Here is a 21,372-nt window from a genome sequence, read left to right as displayed (position 1 = left end):
TCCGGGAAGTGGTTGCCTAGTTCTGATAGGACGTACCGGTACGTCCAGTCAGAACACAGCAGCTGCACGGAGATCATGTAACTTCAGCCGGAGCTCCCAGAGAGATGGCAGGGAAGATTTTTTACCTCCCCTGCTATCTCGATCGCTGTGTATACAACGCTCAATGAGCGCTATATACACAGCTATGCACGCTGCCATAATTCAGCTGCCCTCTGACCCGGCCGACACGTGATCTGCCGGGAGCAGCATCTTACCAGAGCTGCTGGGTCCTACAGGACCCAGATCAGCTCTGTATACTGTGTACAGGACCCAGATAAGCTCTGTACACTGTGTACAGGACCCAGATCAGCTCAGTATACTGTGAACAGGACCCAGATCAGCTCTGTATACTGTGTACAGGACCCAGATAAGCTCTGTACACTGTGTACAGGACCCAGATCAGCTTAGTATACTGTGAACAGGACCCAGATAAGCTCTGTATACTGTGTACAGGACCCAGATCAGCTCAGTATACTGTGTTCAGGACCCAGATCAGCTCTGTATAATGTGTACAGGACCCAGATAAGCTCTGTATACTGTGTACAGGACCCAGAGCAGCTCAGTATAATGTGTACAGGACCCAGATCAGCTCAGTATACTGTGTACAGGACCCAGATCAGCTCAGTATACTGTGTACAGGACCCAGATCAGCTCTGTATACTGTGTACAGGACCCAGATCAGCTCTGTATAATGTGTACAGGACCCAGATAAGCTCTGTATACTGTGTACAGGACCCAGATCAGCTCAGTAAGCTGTATATACAGTGTGCAGGAGGCTGGATTTCTCCTGCAACTGGGGTTAAATGTAGCCGTTCCAGTTATAGGAGAAATCAGCCTCCAGTACAAAAAAAATAAGTGATCAGATGTCCCCAAAGGTCTCTAATCACCTTATGGGGACATAATCTGGAAAAAAAATAAAATAAAAATATAATAAAAAAGTAAAAAAAAAAGTAAATAAAATAATAATAAAAAATAAATACCTATAAGACTATAAGACGCACTTAATTTCGAAGGAAAATGAGGGTGCGTCTTATAGTCTGAATGTGGGGGGAGGAGCGGATTTACAGCATGGCCGCGCTACTGCCACCGCTGGTTTTCTTCAGCGGCAGGAGCGTGACTATACTGCAGGCCCCGGCAGCTAAGACACTCCCCGGCATCCGCCGGTCTATTACAGCAGATGCCGGGGACTGTCTTAGCTGCCGGGGCCGCGCTCCTGCCGCTGAAGAAAACCAGCGGTGACAGAAGTGTGGCCATGCTGCAAACCCACTCCTCCTCCACAGCTCCCGGCAGTCAGTTAGCCCCCCCCCCCCCACCGGCCCCATACCTTTAGTGATGCAGGCCGGCTCCTGCACGGCGAGGCCGCAGGAGCCGACCTGTTCCGATGACAGCCGGGAACCTAATGAAGGCTCCGAGGCCTGTCATAGATATATATTACTATCGCGGCTGGTCTATGACCCTCCGCGATAGTAATGTATAGAATCTCCCATAGACGGCAATACACTTGTATTGCCGTCTATGGGACTTGCAATCAAATGATTGCAGGTTCAAGCCCCCTAGGCGGGGGATATTAAAATAGTAAAAAAAAAAAAAAAAAAACACAAAAAAAAATATAATAAAAAATAATATAAAAGTTCACCTCCTTTCCCTAGAATACATATAAAAGTATAACATTACTGTGAAACATACACATTAGGTATCCCTGTGTCTGAAAATGCCCGGTCTACTAATAGCTTTATGTACAGTGAACGTCAAAATCAAAAGTGCTAAACTGCCGGGTTTTTCTCTCTGTTTTGCCTCTGAATTAAATAAAAGGTGATCTAAGCAATAAACATTTCCCAAAATGGTATATCTAAAAAGTACAGCTGGCCCCACAAAAACCGCCCTATACATCCCCGTACAGCTGCAGGGTCACCTGTCATTGTGGCCTTGCAGCTGTTCCAAAACTACAACTCCCATATATTAAATATTTTACCATTTTTTGCCTGAAAATTTTTTTTCCCTATTTTTCTCCTCTAAAACCTGGGTGCGTCTTATAGTCCGAAAAATAGGGTGGCCCTGGCTAAGTGTCAGAAACGCCCTTCTGACTGTAAATCGCTACGGTACCGGGACCGATAGCGCTTTACACCGGGCACAGATCGGGAAAGCCGACAGTGCACTGAATTCCAGCAGTATATAGAACTTTCCAGCAGTATATAGAACTTTCCAGCAGTATATAGAACTTTCCAGCAGTATATAGAACTTTCCAGCAGTATATAGAACTTTCCAGCAGTATATAGAACTTTCCAGCAGTATATAGAACTTTCCAGCAGTATATAGAACTTTCCAGCAGTATATAGAACTTTCCAGCAGTATATAGAACTTTCCAGCAGTATATAGAACTGCCTGCGCCCAATCTGATGAAAGGTCCTCTCTAATTGTATGGTGATGTGAGTTCATACGTGTTCTGAGCTGCGGTCCGGTCTCTCCATCATACAGATTATCAGGGGGACACTTGCTGCACATTATTACATACACTACATGCGGTGTTACAGTCCCGGGGTCTTATATTCCCTGTTAGTTTGGGATCTCTATCCTGTCAGGGGTCAGTATGTGGGGGCAGGTTTTGCTCCTTTTCTCTCCACATGGGAATGTTCCTGTGTTAGTTGGAGGTGACAGTGAGCTACTGACAATCACCATATTCCTGAGGTTTGGTGTCTGTAGCACAGGAGAGGGGGGTCTGGAGATCTGGATATTACACAAAGACATCATCATTAAACCAGCGGACAAGGGTGGTGCCATAGTCATGAGGAACACATCAGACTACATACAGGAAGCACACAGACAGCTGACTGACACACACTATTACACAGACAGCTGACTGACACACACTATTACACAGACAGCTGACTGACACACACTATTACACAGACAACTGACTGACACACGCTACTACACAGACAACTGACTGACACACACTATTACACAGACAACTGACTGACACACACTATTACACAGACAACTGACTGACACACACTATTACACAGACAACTGACTGACACACACTATTACACAGACAACTGACTGACACACGCTATTACACAGACAGCTGACTGACACACGCTATTACACAGACAACTGACTGACACACACTATTACACAGACAACTGACTGACACACACTATTACACAGACAACTGACTGACACACGCTATTACACAGACAGCTGACTGACACACGCTATTACACAGACAACTGACTGACACACGCTATTACACAGACAACTGACTGACACACGCTATTACACAGACAACTGACTGACACACGCTACTACACAGACAACTGACTGACACACACTATTACACAGACAACTGACTGACACACGCTATTACACAGACAACTGACTGACACACGCTATTACACAGACAACTGACTGACACACACTATTACACAGACAGCTGACTGACACACGCTATTACACAGACAGCTGACTGACACACGCTATTACACAGACAACTGACTGACACACGCTATTACACAGACAACTGACTGACACACACTATTACACAGACAGCTGACTGACACACACTATTACACAGACAACTGACTGACACACACTATTACACAGACAACTGACTGACACACGCTACTACACAGACAACTGACTGACACACACTATTACACAGACAACTGACTGACACACACTATTACACAGACAGCTGACTGACACACACTATTACACAGACAACTGACTGACACACACTATTACACAGACAACTGACTGACACACGCTACTACACAGACAACTGACTGACACACGCTATTACACAGACAACTGACTGACACACACTATTACACAGACAACTGACTGACACACGCTATTACACAGACAACTGACTGACACACGCTATTACACAGACAGCTGACTGACACACGCTATTACACAGACAACTGACTGACACACGCTATTACACAGACAACTGACTGACACACGCTATTACACAGACAACTGACTGACACACGCTATTACACAGACAGCTGACTGACACACGCTATTACACAGACAACTGACTGACACACGCTATTACACAGACAACTGACTGACACACGCTATTACACAGACAACTGACTGACACACGCTATTACACAGACAACTGACTGACACACGCTATTACACAGACAACTGACTGACACACGCTATTACACAGACAACTGACTGACACACGCTATTACACAGACAGCTGACTGACACACGCTATTACACAGACAACTGACTGACACACGCTATTACACAGACAACTGACTGACACACGCTATTACACAGACAACTGACTGACACACACTACTACACAGACAACTGACTGACACACACTATTACACAGACAACTGACTGACACACTATTACACAGACAACTGACTGACACACACTATTACACAGACAACTGACTGACACACACTATTACACAGACAACTGACTGACACACACTATTACACAGACAACTGACTGACACACACTATTACACAGACAACTGACTGACACACACTATTACACAGACAACTGACTGACACACGCTATTACACAGACAGCTGACTGACACACGCTATTACACAGACAGCTGACTGACACACTATTACACAGACAACTGACTGACACACACTACTACACAGAAAACTGACTGACACACACTATTACACAGACAACTGACTGACACACACTATTACACAGACAACTGACTGACACACACTATTACACAGACAGCCGACTGACACACACTACTACTCCAAGTTGGATCCAGACCCCACAGTGGAATACTCCAAAAAACTGAAAAAGGTGATCTCCGGCCTATCTAATGCAGCAGCAAGCCTAAGCGACCTCATACCAGCAAGTCCAAGGACGGGGACCTTTTATTTGCTTCCAGAACTGCACAAACCTGGGAACCCAGGGAGACCGATCATTTCATGTGTTGGCACCCTCACTGAACAGATCTCCGGATGGGTGGAGGGTACTCTTAAACCCTTCTGCCAGGAAGATCATAATATCACCAGTGTTAGAGACATCAAGCAGTCCCCATAATAAGAGTATGTTGCAGAGTTCCAAATTAAATAACAGGCCTGGATGATCTCACCCATCCTTTAGCCTGGAGAAGCCACATACACACAGCTGATAGTGTATCAAGTGAGTTCAGATTTTAATAGTGCAAAAAGGTAGTTTAAATACAATACAGACAAAAGCAGGTTGGACTATTCTAATGACATAACATTGTAGAGTTTTAACATAAACCTGGCACATGACTATTGGCTAAAGACCTGATGTAATTTGCATCTCATTATAGCTTTCCAAACTAGGATGGAATTTGTCCTTAAACACAAAGTTTCAAAATACTTATGTGTGAACTAACATCTCACACTATGTCTATATGTATATATCATGGCAAGATAGAGAAGATTACATGCTGGTGCCAATCAATTCCAACCTTGAAGATAACGAATAGGCTACATAAACTCTAAGTATATACACTCTACACACTCTAAGTGTATACATCGAGTAAAAGAGATAAGAGATATACAAATAGTCAGCTGCATCTTCAAAAGATGAGACTCTTGAGATAGACAAAGATAAGGATTCATCCACACAGCATTCCTTAAGTACCCAAAAGGGCCTCTTGAACTTTAAACAGACATACGTATACAATTTATATGAAAAAGGTTACAAGATGGCTCACAAAATACAAAGATGGAGGACTTAACTCTAACATTTCCCCCATTTTGAGATGGTTGAATACAGGAATTCATATTTAGGTACTTCAGTGACTTAATGTCTACTGCTGGACTTTTCCATATTCCCCTCGTATATTCCTGTGTTCCAACCTAATCTCAATCATAGTTCTGGCCTGTTATTTTCGGTCTGCTTTGTATTTTTCAAACAAAATAAACATAAGATTATTACTGTGACTTTCCTGTTGGATTATGAAAACAGAGATATATAACATGACTGATGCTAATATGGGGCTATGAGGACATATCCTACAGTCTGACACATTCAGATCTTCCTTCAACATCGTATGATGTTTAAGAAACTTATTGTCCCACTCATTGTCAAATGTTCTATGCAGGCTTATCGCCAGAAGCATCTGTAACAGTAACATCAGGAGAATCTTCATCGCTGTGTGTAGATTCTTCCTTGTAATGTGAAGCATGGATACAATTAGGCTTTCCGTCAAGTCTCATAGAAACATTGGTTATCAGCAGCACTTGGAAGGACCATCCACTCTTGGGTCCAAGGTTTTTCTCACGTGTCTCTTTATCACCATCAATCTCTTGGCTCAAATGAATAGGTCACGTCCAATAACTTAAAATCTGAGAGGGAGGAGAAAACTCAAAGCCATACATTAGTCAAATGTTTTTGCCAAGACATCACATAGTCAGTCAGTACACCATAATACAACTCTAACCTAGGGGCTGACCCAAAGTAAGTTTGCTATGGGCTAAAACCACTTCTCCTGTCAGGAAGATACCTTACAGAAAATACAAATACAAGTGACACACTACTTCTTTAGTAGCCGTCTACCTGCAGCCCACTTGTGATGGCTTTCTTCACCAGATATGCCCCGGGCCATCCTGAAGAGAAATAACTATACACACAAGCACGTCCTTATACCGTCTCACCTTTAGTAGTTACTAAAGTTCTAGTTATAGCATATAGTTATCCTGCAATCTCTGGAGCAGGTACAAGGGCTCCGGGCATGGCTCAAAGACACTTTTCACTTTTTGGTTTATATTGTGTTTAACACATGTCATGCAGGCTCACACATATCTTACTATAGTGATGCTAAATCCTGCAGCCGCCCATCCTCCGCTCACCAGGTCACACATGGCTACTACTAAACAGTGCACTTAATAATAATAATCTGCTTATGCCATCAGTGGGGACGATGCTCTCAGCACATACTCTCTTACCACCAGACACCAGGAGTTATTCATCCTCTTTTGATCCTTGCTGTTTCCAAGGCTTCTTTCCTCCTGGACCATTTTGGTGCTTCAGTGTTGTAAAACCTGAAAAGAGAGCTAAAAGGGGTTTTTGGGCCTAGTATAGTGACCACTTATCAATAAAGCATATCCCCTAGGCCTCTGCAGCTGGTTAGCGGCAGTGTCTGCCCACATGTTACCTCTACTTTCCTTCGTATCAGCCTTGGTGTGTGCCATGACTTCTGACTATACCCACCTGTGTGGGGGCAGCAGCAGGGTCCATCACTATCTGAACAGCCTGGAAATCCTTTTAGGCTTCACATTAACCCTACAGAAAGCTCTCGCTCTCCAGATTGGACCATAGTCCCACTATATCAAACACCTACCCTCAGACATTGTACCCTGTCTCAGTGATGGCTTCTAGTTCAGCTTCATGAGCTGAGACCCATACAGTTCTATAATGGTTCTACTTGTGCTTGGTTTCACCCTTGGTTTACCTCATATTCAGTGACCATGACATATCTGGTGCAGAATCCACCATCATTCCCAAATCGAGAATCATCTAAAATAAAAGAACTCTTATCAGAGTTAACAATAGATTCATCATTTACATAACCAAATCAGCAAAAATAAAATTAGTTTTAAGTTATCTGACTTTTCCCTCCCTTGAAACTATTGTTAACAGGTTTATATGGGACTTGTAGTGCAGCACAGAATGCAAAGCTTACATTAGAAGACATAGATAAGACACACTGCAGCCTGAGATTGTTATCTTTGTTTCCACTGCAAGATTTATTACCCCTTGTCTTATCATGGAAGCAGCTGCGCTGACTCTCCCCACACTTGTTATACCTGTAGTACTACATATCCCAGCACACTTATTTATACAATCCCAAGTAAATTCAGTTCTCTAAAACTTCTAAATACTCCAGAATTACAAACAATTCATTAAGGTAAGTACAAATTGTACTTTGTAATGGCACCATTCAATATGCTGTGCAATGTACTGGGAAGCTGGAAAAAAATTCAGAATGAGGTGCAATTGGAGAAAAAATGCATTTGCGCCATTTTCTTATGGGTTTAATTTTTACAGCGTTCACTGTTTGGTACAAATGACATGTTACCTGTGTTCTACGTGTCAGTACGAACGCGGTGATACCACATTTATAGAGTATTTGAAATGTTTTGATACTTTTAAAAAAATGATAAACTTTGCAAAATAGAAAAAAAAATGTGTCATCATGTTCTGACACCTGTAACTTTTTCATATTTCCATGTATGGAGCTGGTTGTGGTGTCTTTTTATGCGGGACAAGATGACGTTTCTATTGATACCATTTGGGGAAAGAACTGATGGTTTGATCAATTTTTATTCAATATTTTATAGAGGCAAAGTGTTGAAAAAAACGCTTTTTGGCTGTTTTTATTTTTTTTGCCGCTACGCCATTCGCAGTACGGGATAAATGTTTTAATATTCTAATAGTTCGGGCATTTTGGAGCGCGGGGATACCTAATATGTTTATGTTTAATGTTCTTTAATTACTTTTATAGCTAATCTAGGGAAAGGGGGGTGATTTGAACTTTTATATTTTTTTTATTTTTTTAATACTTTTAAAAACTTTTTTTTTTCTTCTGTTACATTTATGATCAGACCCCTTAGGTACCCTGAAACCTAGGGAGTCTGATCGCTCTTACAGTACTACAGTATTGCAGTGAATAGGAAAATCCCAGCACTTCTATTAGAGGCTGCCTCTGGCATCGTGTAATAGATCTCGTGCAGAGACAAGCCTGGAAGCCTTCAATAGCAACCGATCACCGCCCTCTTGTGACGTTCAGGAGGTGAAACATGGCGGCGCCCATGCCGCCGTTTAGACACTGCGGTCACGTTTGACCGCAGTGTGTAAAGGGTTAACAGCAGCGATCGGCTCGGGCACCGACCGCTGCTGTTAGTGGCAGGTCCTGGCTGTATGATACAGCCGGCATCTGCCCTGTATCCATACATCCCCATGCGACCCATGACGTACAGTTACGTCAAGGGTCGCTAAGGGGTTAAATAAGGGATCAAATCTATCCCCCCAATCATCATAACAAAAATTTATACACAAAAAAACATTACAGATCAGATATGTGAGTGACTTCTGATCTACTTAGTCAGATGTCTAGCACCTTATCAGAAGGATCATCTGAATAAAAATGACCAAGAACATTGTACAAGTATTAGATACAACTTTTTTCTCAAAATAATTCCCGATTGTTAACTTTCATAGATTTATAGTATAAACCCATAACCAATATTTATGTTACCAGTATAAAGCCCATGTGATATACTTGATACACACAAGCACCAATAAAAACTGAGTACATAGCACATGTACATGGTATATCAAGTACATCTCATATTCATCAGAACACACACATATATGTATTCAACATTTGGAAAGAAATTTTATGCTTCCCTTTCATATCTACTTGTCACCACCCTCTGTGGGGTTATCAATATCTTCATCTGCTTGCTGTGGAGACTGAAAATGTAACAATACAGACATGGACAAACAGAGCATGTACATATAGCAAACACATGTAACATGTACATATAACTGACACACATATATGGGCCCATTCACTTCTCTGAACCTTCCATACAAACACACAAACGTCACACTGGAGCTCTAGACAAACCAAACAAATGTCCATTAAATCAAAAGGAACTTGTCTGAACTAAAATCAAATTTTTCATATACTTTTTTTTTTCCAGTGATATCACTTATTGTCTCAGGACGGCCGGATCTTATTCTTCTTTTCCTACAAATAAGCCCAGAGTTAGTTATAATCCCTGCACAGCTAAATATTGAGGGGGAAAAAATAAACAAAACAAAAACATGTAAGTAGATGGCTTCATCTTCTCACCAATTTTTAAAGATATTACCATGAGGGGAGAAATCTTAAACTGGGAAAGCTTTCTTGAATAAAAGACACTATAGACATTCTAGAAATTCCTTAGTGTCCACACTCAAGCCTATATACACACATATATGTATACACATACCTACACTTAATTTTATCCAACTATCCATGAGTGGAGCCAGTTCCTGACCAATGACTACTATTCAGAAGTCCAGTACAACAACATTCTGACTTGAACAATTTGCTACAGCCTTTCTCCACGGCTCTACTTCCATCTCTTCTACTATCTCTTGGGCTGATTTCCAAACTGGCTGACTCTGTATCCCTCCCATTCTGTTCTGTGTGAATTCTTTTCTCTCCTCCTTCCCACTGTCTTATCCTGCCCCAAATTCCTATAAGACTTCTACAGTATAATAACATATACTGTATCTTATTCAATGGAGACTTTCAAGATCATTTAGAGGATTCCAGGGATCACTATGTCCCTTTGTCACGTGACTACTTAATGTCCACTAGACCCAAGTGAGAAATACCATGTATACCAAAAATACAACAGATCACCAAGCTAACTTCAGCCCAAGCTTTCATCTAGCAACACCCATACAACATACTGCACTTAGGTTCTTGCAAAAAGCTTGAGATATCTATATAAGGAACATATGTGTTTACCTAACACTCGGACAGGAAAAACAAAAGCACTTTAGAAACACAGATCATATTGGTAAGAGAAAAGCTCCTACCCAGTGACATGAAAATTTTGATTTCAAGAGGGAATTTTAAATCAAGAAATCAGCGACTGATGTATGAGTTCAAGTGCATGACCCTATTCAAGACTCTGGATAATGGAATGAATGTGTCACATGGGTTCATGTCATTCTATACAAATCACTGAACTAAGAGCCATAAAGATAAAGAACCTGGGAACTGGGGATTGATTATTTGTTTGTATATGTATATAGTAATAAGCCTCTCCCCCCCCCCCCCCACTGTAATCCTATCCCTAATCCCCTGTAATGTTATCCAGTTATATATAGATATATATATACAGCCTGCAGAAAGTGTTTTTATATATATCTGAAGAAGAAGCTCAGAGGAAGCTTCGAAACGTCATATTCTGTCATCATTATGAGTCAGCCATTAAAAAAAGGTCATCAAAAAGTCTTCTGTAGCCACAAAATACAAGTTCTCGTAAAGTTCTGAGCATGGGAATGATCATTATCAATGGCGATGATGTCGCAGTCCATGAATACGGGGCCAACCCTACCGTTCCACCGTTACTCTTGTGCTCTATATGGCGGTGATTTGGTGGGCACACAGAGGCCGGGATCTAGACTGTCCCCGTAGCTGTCACGCATCTTCACCACCAGGACACACAGAGTTACTGAATAACATCCTGAGACAAATGACAGAACCTATAGCAGAGCCAGAACTGGGAGAAGTCCTGGGGACGGAGACTCTGGTTTGGATTGACACGACTATTTATAAGGGCTATATGTGACATTTAGAGGAGAGCAGACAAGTCCCCGGAGTATATCGGATGCCTGTTCTAGGTGTCCAGACCTTGTTTTGTTTAATAAAATGTGGTGTTTTCTGTTGCAGTTGCTCGGGGTTCTGATCCGGTGGTTTCCTTGTCATTAGGCCATCTGCTTGGGCATTTGGGATCAGCCTTTTGACTGTATCTGAGGTTCTCTGGAGCGAACCTCAGGTGTTTGTCATTATCCTATGGGACTATCCTGGGTCCTGTATTAGGAGGAGGGCTGGTTCCATTAGTTGCCGGTTTTCCTTGTTACCACCTAGAACTCGTGGCTCTGGGAGGAATATTGTTTGGTATTACAGCTGACTAGGAAGTGGTGTGAGTGTTGCCTTGTGTGTGAGCGTGGTCTTGTGTGTGAGTGTTGCCTTGTGTGTGAGCGTGGTCTTGTGTGTGAGTGTTGCCTTGTGTGTGAGCGTGGTCTTGTGTGTGAGTGTTGCCTTGTGTGTGAGTGTGGTCTTGTGTGTGAGTGTTGCCTTGTGTGTGAGCGTGGTCTTGTGTGTGAGTGTTGCCTTGTGTGTGAGCGTGGTCTTGTGTGTGAGTGTTGCCTTGTGTGTGAGCGTGGTCTTGTGTGTGAGTGTTGCCTTGTGTGTGAGCGTGGTCTTGTGTGTGAGTGTTCCCTTGTGTGTGAGTGTTGCCTTGTGTGTGAGCGTGGTCTTGTGTGTGAGTCTGGTTTCCCCCTCCACACTTCTCCTCTCCCCTGCCCTCAGTCCTGGTTCCCTGGCACTATCTGGGTATTTGTGAGGTTTGGGTTCCAGTTGGTTTTGCCCCCGTCCTGTGTAACCCTTTCCTCACTGCTGTCCCTCTCCTCATTCTCTTGTTGTGTATTGTGTTGTGTTGCGTGTCTGTTATCCAGCACATCCCATCCTGGTTGTCTGCAGCTGCCCCTTGGTTTCTGTAGGGGTCACCCCCTTAGTACCCCCAGTCCCTAACTCTCTTGTAGCTCTCGCCCTGTCAGTTAGACCTTCGTGTTAGAGAGCCAGGAGTTGTCGGGGCCAGGACTAGCTTGTGTACAGCCGACCACCACCAGCAGGCAGGGCCTAGCCAGCCGCCGTAGTGTCAGGGAGAGTCTCCTTCCCCTGTTTTCGTAGCAGTGCAGTCTGCAGTCCGGATTCTGGGTCTGGGCATTGATACCAACGTAACACTAGGTCATACCCAGGTCACATTATCTCCCCTCCCCCACACACCCCATCTTCCTGTTTTCAGATGTGTTATATTATATGTGCAGTAGAAGAAAATGGTGCCTGGCAATACGGGGTTAAGGATTCTGCCTCTGTCGTATTCTCACTGCTCCATCCCCACAATGCTCGTCCCCCTCCCTCCTCCTGCAGAAGCTGCCATGTCTGCTCTCCTCTTCTCCTCGTACTGTGTATAGATATGGCTGATGCAGGGTTATATATGGCATGGAGAGGGGCATATACAGCTGGTGCCTGGCACACTAGTGAGGCTTCACTTATTGTACACACTAGTCCCTGCCTGCGACTTCGTCTGTGTGTTGTTGGCGTTGATGATCCGCCTGCTCTGGCGTTTCAGCAGCTCTCAAGCTGTCCTGCCTCTAAACTTGTTCCTTGCACCGTGCCTGTGATTGTTCCGGCATCTCAGCAGCTCGCTGGGACGCCATATAATTAGCGTGTTGTTGGTGCCGATGATCCTCGTGAGCTCCGCTTGAGGAGAACTCTGTGACTTCTGGCTCCTTCATCGCTCTCGTTGTTTGTGACAAATTAGATTTTCTTTTTCCCGCCATATTTAATATTAGCAAACTGCCAATGTGGAGTAAAGGTGATTCCCCTCCAGTGTGTCAGCACTGCCTGGAGCAGATCAGATAATATGCAGATGCTTGTACACAATGGACTGAGGGTTAGCTGAGTGTTACATAGAGAGATAACAGATCTGGGACCTGAGATAAGCGGCTGCAGGAGCAGTGTAATATAGTATGTGCCCATAAATCCAGAACAGTAGTGAAGCCATGTCATGTACCGGGATACAAAGTAGCCGATGTGTTACTCCAGGTTACAGAGTATCTATGGGACATGTAATATAGTATGTGACCATAAATCCAGAACAGTAGTGAAGCCATGTCATTTACCGGGATACAAAGTAGCCGATGTGTTACTCCAGGTTACAGAGTATCTATGGGACATGTAATATAGTATGTGATCATAAATCCAGAACAGTAGTGAAGCCATGTCATTTACCGGGATACAAAGTAGCAGATGTGTTACTCCAGGTTACAGAGTATCTATGGGTCATGTAATATAGTATGTGATCATAAATCCAGAACAGTAGTGAAGCCATGTCATTTATCGGGATACAAAGTAGCCGATGTGTTACTCCAGGTTACAGAGTATCTATGGGGCATGTAATATAGTATGCGACCATAAATCCAGAACAGTAGTGAAGCCATGTCATGTACCGGGATACAAAGTAGCCGATGTGTTACTCCAGGTTACAGAGTATCTATGGGACATGTAATATAGTATGCGACCATAAATCCAGAACAGTAGTGAAGCCATGTCATTTACTGGGATAGAAAGTAGCCGATGTGTTACTCCAGGTTACAGAGTATCTATGGAACATGTAATATAGTATGTGACCATAAATCCAGAACAGTAGTGAAGCCATGTCATTCACCGGGATACAAAGTAGCCGATGTGTTACTCCAGGTTACAGAGTATCTATGGAACATGTAATATAGTATGTGACCATAAATCCAGAACAGTAGTGAAGCCATGTCATTCACCGGGATACAAAGTAGCCGATGTGTTACTCCAGGTTACAGAGTATCTATGGGGCATGTAATATAGTATGCGACCATAAATCCAGAACAGTAGTGAAGCCATGTCATGTACCGGGATACAAAGTAGCCGATGTGTTACTCCAGGTTACAGAGTATCTATGGGACATGTAATATAGTATGCGACCATAAATCCAGAACAGTAGTGAAGCCATGTCATTTACTGGGATAGAAAGTAGCCGATGTGTTACTCCAGGTTACAGAGTATCTATGGGACATGTAATATAGTATGTGACCATAAATCCAGAATAGTAGTGAAGCCATGTCATTTACCAGGATACAAAGTAGCCGATGTGTTACTCCAGGTTACAGAGTATCTATGGGGCATGTAATATAGTATGCGACCATAAATCCAGAACAGTAGTGAAGCCATGTCATTCACCGGGATACAAAGTAGCCGATGTGTTACTCCAGGTTACAGAGTATCTATGGGGCATGTAATATAGTATGTGACCATAAATCCAGAACAGTAGTGAAGCCATGTCATGTACCGGGATACAAAGTAGCCGATGTGTTACTCCAGGTTACAGAGTATCTATGGGACATGTAATATAGTATGCGACCATAAATCCAGAACAGTAGTGAAGCCATGTCATTCACCGGGATACAAAGTAGCCGATGTGTTACTCCAGGTTACAGAGTATCTATGGGGCATGTAATATAGTATGTGACCATAAATCCAGAACAGTAGTGAAGCCATGTCATTCACCGGGATACAAAGTAGCCGATGTGTTACTCCAGGTTACAGAGTATCTATGGGGCATGTAATATAGTATGTGACCATAAATCCAGAACAGTAGTGAAGCCATGTCATGTACCGGGATACAAAGTAGCCGATGTGTTACTCCAGGTTACAGAGTATCTATGGGACATGTAATATAGTATGCGACCATAAATCCAGAACAGTAGTGAAGCCATGTCATTCACCGGGATACAAAGTAGCCGATGTGTTACTCCAGGTTACAGAGTATCTATGGGGCATGTAATATAGTATGTGACCATAAATCCAGAACAGTAGTGAAGCCATGTCATTCACCGGGATACAAAGTAGCCGATGTGTTACTCCAGGTTACAGAGTATCTATGGGGCAAATCTCATCCAAATCCGCTGAGTGGTTTATGTGATTGAGTAACAAACATCCAAACACACAAGCTATCACATTTCTAACATTAGTAGGATTGACCTGATTGTCCTCTTGCAGTGTCAGAATACTGGGTTACAGTGCAGAGGACAGAAGCTGCAGAGCGTTGCTCCCTTCGTGGAAATTACATCCTGAGAGCTGAAACTGACAACTTGATATTAAAAGATCCAAACACCAAGGAAGCCTTATATTCCTGGCCTTACAAACTGCTACGGAGATACGGAAGAGACAAGGTAAGGAGTCAAAGGACGGCTGCAACACTTCGAAGGACCTTCATAGACGCACCAAAAACACCAGGGTTAGTCTGTATAATAGTCTTAATCCCAGCACTGTCTACACAGTGTCCCCTGCTGAGGCAGCCTCTATACAGTGTCCCCCAGCTCAGGCAGCCTCTATACAGTGTCCCCCAGCTCAGGCAGCCTCTATGCAGTGTCCTCAGCTCAGGCAGCCTCTATACAGTGTCCCCCAGCTCAGGCAGCCTCTATACAGTGTCCCCCAGCTCAGGCAGCCTCTATACAGTGTCCTCAGCTCAGGCAGCCTCTATACAGTGTCCTCAGCTCAGGCAGCCTCTATACAGTGTCCCCCAGCTCAGGCAGCCTCTATACAGTGTCCCCCAGCTCAGGCAGCCTCTATACAGTGTCCCCCAGCTAAGGCAGCGTCTATACAGTGTCCCCCAGCTCAGGCAGCCTCTATACAGTGTCCACAGCTCAGGCAGCGTCTATACAGTGTCCCCCAGCTCAGGCAGCCTCTATGCAGTGTCCTCAGCTCAGGCAGCCTCTATACAGTGTCCCCCAGCTCAGGCAGCCTCTATACAGTGTCCCCCTGCTCAGGCAGCCTCTATACAGTGTCCTCAGCTCAGGTAGCCTCTATACAGTGTCCCCCAGCTCAGGCAGCCTCTATACAGTGTCCTCAGCTCAGGCAGCCTCTATACAGTGTCCCCCAGCTCAGGCAGCGTCTATACAGTGTCCCCCAGCTCAGGCAGCGTCTATACAGTGTCCACAGCTCAGGCAGCGTCTATACAGTGTCCCCCAGCTCAGGCAGCCTCTATGCAGTGTCCTCAGCTCAGGCAGCCTCTATACAGTGTCCTCAGCTCAGGCAGCCTCTATACAGTGTCCCCCAGCTCAGGCAGCCTCTATACAGTGTCCTCAGCTCAGGCAGCCTCTATACAGTGTCCTCAGCTCAGGCAGCCTCTATACAGTGTCCCCCTGCTCAGGCAGCCTCTATACAGTGTCCTCAGCTCAGGCAGCCTCTATACAGTGTCCTCAGCTCAGGCAGCCTCTATACAGTGTCCCCCTGCTCAGGCAGCCTCTATACAGTGTCCCCCAGCTCAGGCAGCCTCTATACAGTGTCCCCCTGCTCAGGCAGCCTCTATACAGTGTCCCCCAGCTCAGGCAGCCTCTATACAGTGTCCCCCTGCTCAGGCAGCCTCTATACAGTGTCCTCAGCTCAGGCAGCGTCTATACAGTGTCCTCAGCTCAGGCAGCGTCTATACAGTGTCCCCCAGCTCAGGCAGCCTCTATACAGTGTCCCCCAGCTCAGGCAGCCTCTATACAGTGTCCTCAGCTCAGGCAGCCTCTATACAGTGTCCTCAGCTCAGGCAGCCTCTATACAGTGTCCCCAGCTCAGGCAGCCTCTATACAGTGTCCTCAGCTCAGGCAGTGTCTATACAGTGTTCTCAGCTCAGGCAGCCTCTATGCAGTGTCCCCCAGCTCAGGCAGCCTCTATACAGTGTCCCCCAGCTCAGGCAGCCTCTATACAGTGTCCTCAGCTCAGGCAGCCTCTATACAGTGTCCTCAGCTCAGGCAGCCTCTATACAGTGTCCTCAGCTCAGGCAGCATCTATACAGTGTCCCCCAGCTCAGGCAGCCTCTATACAGTGTCCCCCAGCTCAGGCAGCGTCTGTACAGTGTCCCCCTGCTCAGGCAGCCTCTATACAGTGTCCCCCTGCTCAGGCAGCCTCTATACAGTGTCCCCCAGCTCAGGCAGCCTCTATACAGTGTCCTCAGCTCAGGCAGCGTCTATACAGTGTCCTCAGCTCAGGCAGCCTCTATACAATGTCCTCAGCTCAGGCAGCCTCTGTACAGTGTCCTCAGCTCAGGCAGCCTCTGTACAGTGTCCTCAGCTTAGGCAGCCTCTATACAGTGTCCTCAGCTCAGGCAGCCTCTATGCAGTGTCCTCAGCTCAGGCAGCCTCTATACAGTGTTCTCAGCTCAGGCAGCGTCTATACAGTGTTCTCAGCTCAGGCAGCCTCTATACAGTGTCTTCAGCTCAGGCAGTGTCTATACAGTGTTCTCAGCTCAGGCAGCCTCTATACAGTGTCCTCAGCTCAGGCAGCCTCTATACAGTGTCCTCAGCTCAGGCAGCCTCTATACAGTGTCCTCAGCTCAGGCAGCCTCTATGCAGTGTCCTCAGCTCAGGCAGCGTCTATACAGTGTCCTCAGCTCAGGCAGCATCTATACAGTGTCCTCAGCTCAGGCAGCCTCTATACAGTGTCCTCAGCTCAGGCAGCATCTATACAGTGTCCCCCAGCTCAGGCAGCGTCTATACAGTGTCCCCAGCTCAGGCAGCGTCTATACAGTGTCCTCAACTCAGACAGCCTCTATACAGTGTCTTCAGCTCAGGCAGTGTCTATACAGTGTTCTCAGCTCAGGCAGCCTCTATACAGTGTCCTCAGCTCAGGCAGTGTCTATACAGTGTTCTCAGCTCAGGCAGCCTCTATACAGTGTCCTCAGCTCAGGCAGCCTCTATACAGTGTCCTCAGCTCAGGCAGTGTCTATACAGTGATGTCAGTAGCAGGGGGCGGGGCTCTGAGACATATACAGGCAGTTGTCACTAGTAATAGATGAATAGCTGAACTGTAGTATAAGGGGGCGGATCTCATGTCTGATCACATGTCATTATATCGGTGATGTCAGTAACAGGGGGCGGGGCTGTGACTACCTCTCAGACATGATATATACAGCTGGTTGTCAGTAACAGGGGGCGGGGCTGTGACTACCTCTCAGACATGGTATATACAGGCGGTTGTCACTAGTAATAGATGAATAGCTGTGGGGGTGGATCTCATGTCTGATCACATGTCATTATATCGGTGATGTCAGTAACAGGGGGCGGGGCTGTGACTACCTCTCAGACATGATATATACAGCTGGTTGTCAGTAACAGGGGGCGGGGCTGTGACTACCTCTCAGACATGATATATACAGGCTGGTTGTCAGTAACAGGGGGCGGGGCTGTGACTACCTCTCAGACATGATATATACAGCTGGTTGTCAGTAACAGGGGGCGGGGCTGTGACTACCTCTCAGACATGATATATACAGGCGGTTGTCACTAGTAATAGATGAATAGCTGTTAGTGCAGTGTATATGAGGCATGGATCCCATGTCTGATCGCTCTGTAGTCCTAGACGTTCAGTGTCCACCTTTTATGAATTACATAGAAGGACATAATAAAAACAACCTCAGATGATGAATATCGCACAACAGATTCCATAAGGTAATAATGAAGTCTATGCTGCTTCCAAAGGAGAAGTTTTTGTAGTTTGCTGGTCTGGAGCATATAGGCACGTGATGATACTATGCCAAGGAGGAAAGACATCAGCAATGATCTTAGAGTCTCTCTGCTGCCCAGCAGTCTGGGTCGGGTTATAAGTAGAGATGATGGAACTAGTTTGTAATGAGTTGTAATGGAGTATAATAAGGGGAGGTCCAGAAAATATTAACACTGATACTCGCCCTCCCTCAGCTCTCCCGGACTCCCTTGCTGTGTCTGGCACTCATTCGTGGGCATCTTCTGGCCTCTTGAGTGACCTGGTGGATTATGTTTGTGATGTTCTTCATCTGAGGTTAGATTTACTGAATTTTATGACCTTGTAAGGAACAGGCTTTTCTTGTTCTATCCTGATAGTCTTTCCAGTAATCTTCTACTTTATTCCTTTAGGTCATGTTCTCCTTCGAAGCTGGCAGAAGATGTCAATCAGGTCCTGGAAATTTTACCTTTGAGACCTCACAAGGTCATGAGATTTTTCAGAAAGTGGAAAGCTCTATCCGAGCTCAGCAAGGCCCAGAAAATCGTCTCAGCTACCCCACCCTGGACCCTCAGGAGCCCCTCGCAGATAACACCTCACTGGGTTCTGACTCGGGTGGTTCTGATGTCCAAGCTAGAAAGGATGCAGAGGAGAAGTCTCTTAAAGGCAGAGCTCTCCCCAATCTGCCATCAGCCAAACCTCTTCAGACCCAGCACCTGGTTGACCCTTCGTCTTTGGGTGCCATACCTGGGAAGACCAGCACTCCCCCGCGCTCTCCAATATCCCGCTCTCTGAGCTGCCATTCTGGGGATACAGAGCACATGATGGTTTATTCTGAGCCCAAAGATTCTGTCAAGGGGACAAGTCCTCATTTTGATCCCCTTTATTCAGATCCTGTGGATAGCGTGTCCGGTCAAGATATGAGATTACCGAAGGTGAAACCTGCTGCCTCGCCTCTCTACTCCGACCTCTATGAACATGTTGGCTATGAAGTTGTGGGAGGAGGGAGCAGTGCACACCCGAAACTTCAAAGAGGATGTGAAGAACACATTTATGACGAGCCCGAGGGTATAGCGCAATCCTGTAACCCCCTTGAATTATACTCGGAGGTACAAACAGAGTCTGCAGCCTGGAGAAAGCAAGCCAATGATGAAAAGGTGGGCTATGAGTTTCCATACAATCCCAACTCTGATGACTACTCTGTACCAAACTTTCCAGGTAAACGCAGTCACCCACGTAAAATAACTGGTCCTAAACCAATTCCAGCCCCAAAGCCTCAAGGAAAACCTCTCCCAAAAGCACCTGGAAAAGAAGAGGAGACTGAAAGAGTCTCAGGTCCAGCTCACGTCCTACAGGTCAACAACAACAACAACAACAATGGAAACGCAGAACCCATCTATAGTCAAGTGATCAAAACAGGGACTGTAGGGACTAAGGAAGCCAAACCAAAACCCACCCCACCCCTGCCGCCCAAACCACAGTCCACACCACCTCTCCCACTGCTGACTAAACTACAACCTGGGACACCACCAACTAAATCTCAGCCAAGTCCTGAGGCCCAGCAGGATGTGGACAACGTGACGACTGCCCCAACACTGGCTCCCGAGGTGGCTCCTCCAGAAAAGGAAGCGTCTGGTGATCTGATTTATGAGGATATGGGGGTCTTGTGATAAGAACGTTCAGTATATCCATTCTTCTAATCTTGGGGCCGTCACTCCCATGACCAGGCTCCATTTGCTGTTCATAGAGGTTGTAGGCACAAAAAGGGAGATGGTTGATAGAAAGCTGCTGTTCATGAAAACATTCGGCTAAGAAGGTGGAGGACACAGATGTATGATCTACATCCATGGTATCTCCAGATCTGAGTAAGGGTCTTGTGCCATTACCTGGAGTGTGGACGGACAGAGATGGTCCAGGAGTCAAGAGCCCTGCCATGACTGATCTGGGATTGCTGCCTGAATGTCATATACACTGTACCTCTAGTGGTGCGCCGCCCCAGCCATGAGACACTGCCAGGCTGATATTGGGCACTTGTCTAATCCATTCAATAAATAGTTGTGTTCTAATGAGCCACGTGTACGGTATAGGGCCGAGCTATTCCTATAGGAGAACCTTACTCTATGTCCGTGTCTGTCTCCTAGAAGCGTTATTGTGTGCCGCAGCCGTGTGTGAGGTGACAATACCAACTACTGATGGTCTCCGAGCCTACGTAATGTCCTCAGATATACCGCATGGGTGTAAAGGGCCTGGCTGGGTATATATAGAGAACATCCAGGCCACAGACTGACCCCTCACCATGTACTGCTAGATCTAGGAACTGCACAATGCCAGTCAGCTGCTGAAAAGCCACTAAAGTGGAGGCCGGGACAAGCAGGATGATAGGGTCACCTCTCTAAGGGAACATTCGTGTGGCCTCATCTAGACTAGGATTAGAGGTCAGCTGCAGGATAGCCACAACTGGGGTCTGGTAGGGGCATTATTGTGGGGGCCCTGGT

The 21,372-nt window shown here is 45.4% G+C and overlaps 1 protein-coding gene across 1 annotated transcript in view; it reads left to right on the top strand.

Moving 5' to 3' along the window:
* The window catches only part of DOK1 (docking protein 1), a 63,687-nt gene extending 42,777 nt beyond the window's left edge, over positions 1–20,910 (top strand). The window contains exons 4-5 of the mRNA XM_075261530.1: positions 15,410–15,582; positions 19,291–20,910. Coding sequence (XP_075117631.1) covers positions 15,410–15,582; positions 19,291–20,547 — 1,430 coding nt within the window. The 3' untranslated portion in view covers positions 20,548–20,910. The remainder of the gene's footprint in view (positions 1–15,409; positions 15,583–19,290) is intronic.
* Positions 20,911–21,372: the final 462 nt, after the last annotated feature.

Source organism: Leptodactylus fuscus, unplaced genomic scaffold (genome assembly GCF_031893055.1).
Source record: "Leptodactylus fuscus isolate aLepFus1 unplaced genomic scaffold, aLepFus1.hap2 HAP2_SCAFFOLD_184, whole genome shotgun sequence".
Lineage (NCBI taxonomy): Eukaryota > Metazoa > Chordata > Amphibia > Anura > Leptodactylidae > Leptodactylus > Leptodactylus fuscus.
The sequence above is the reverse complement of the archived record's forward strand: the minus strand, read 5'-3'. Positions and strand labels throughout refer to the sequence as shown.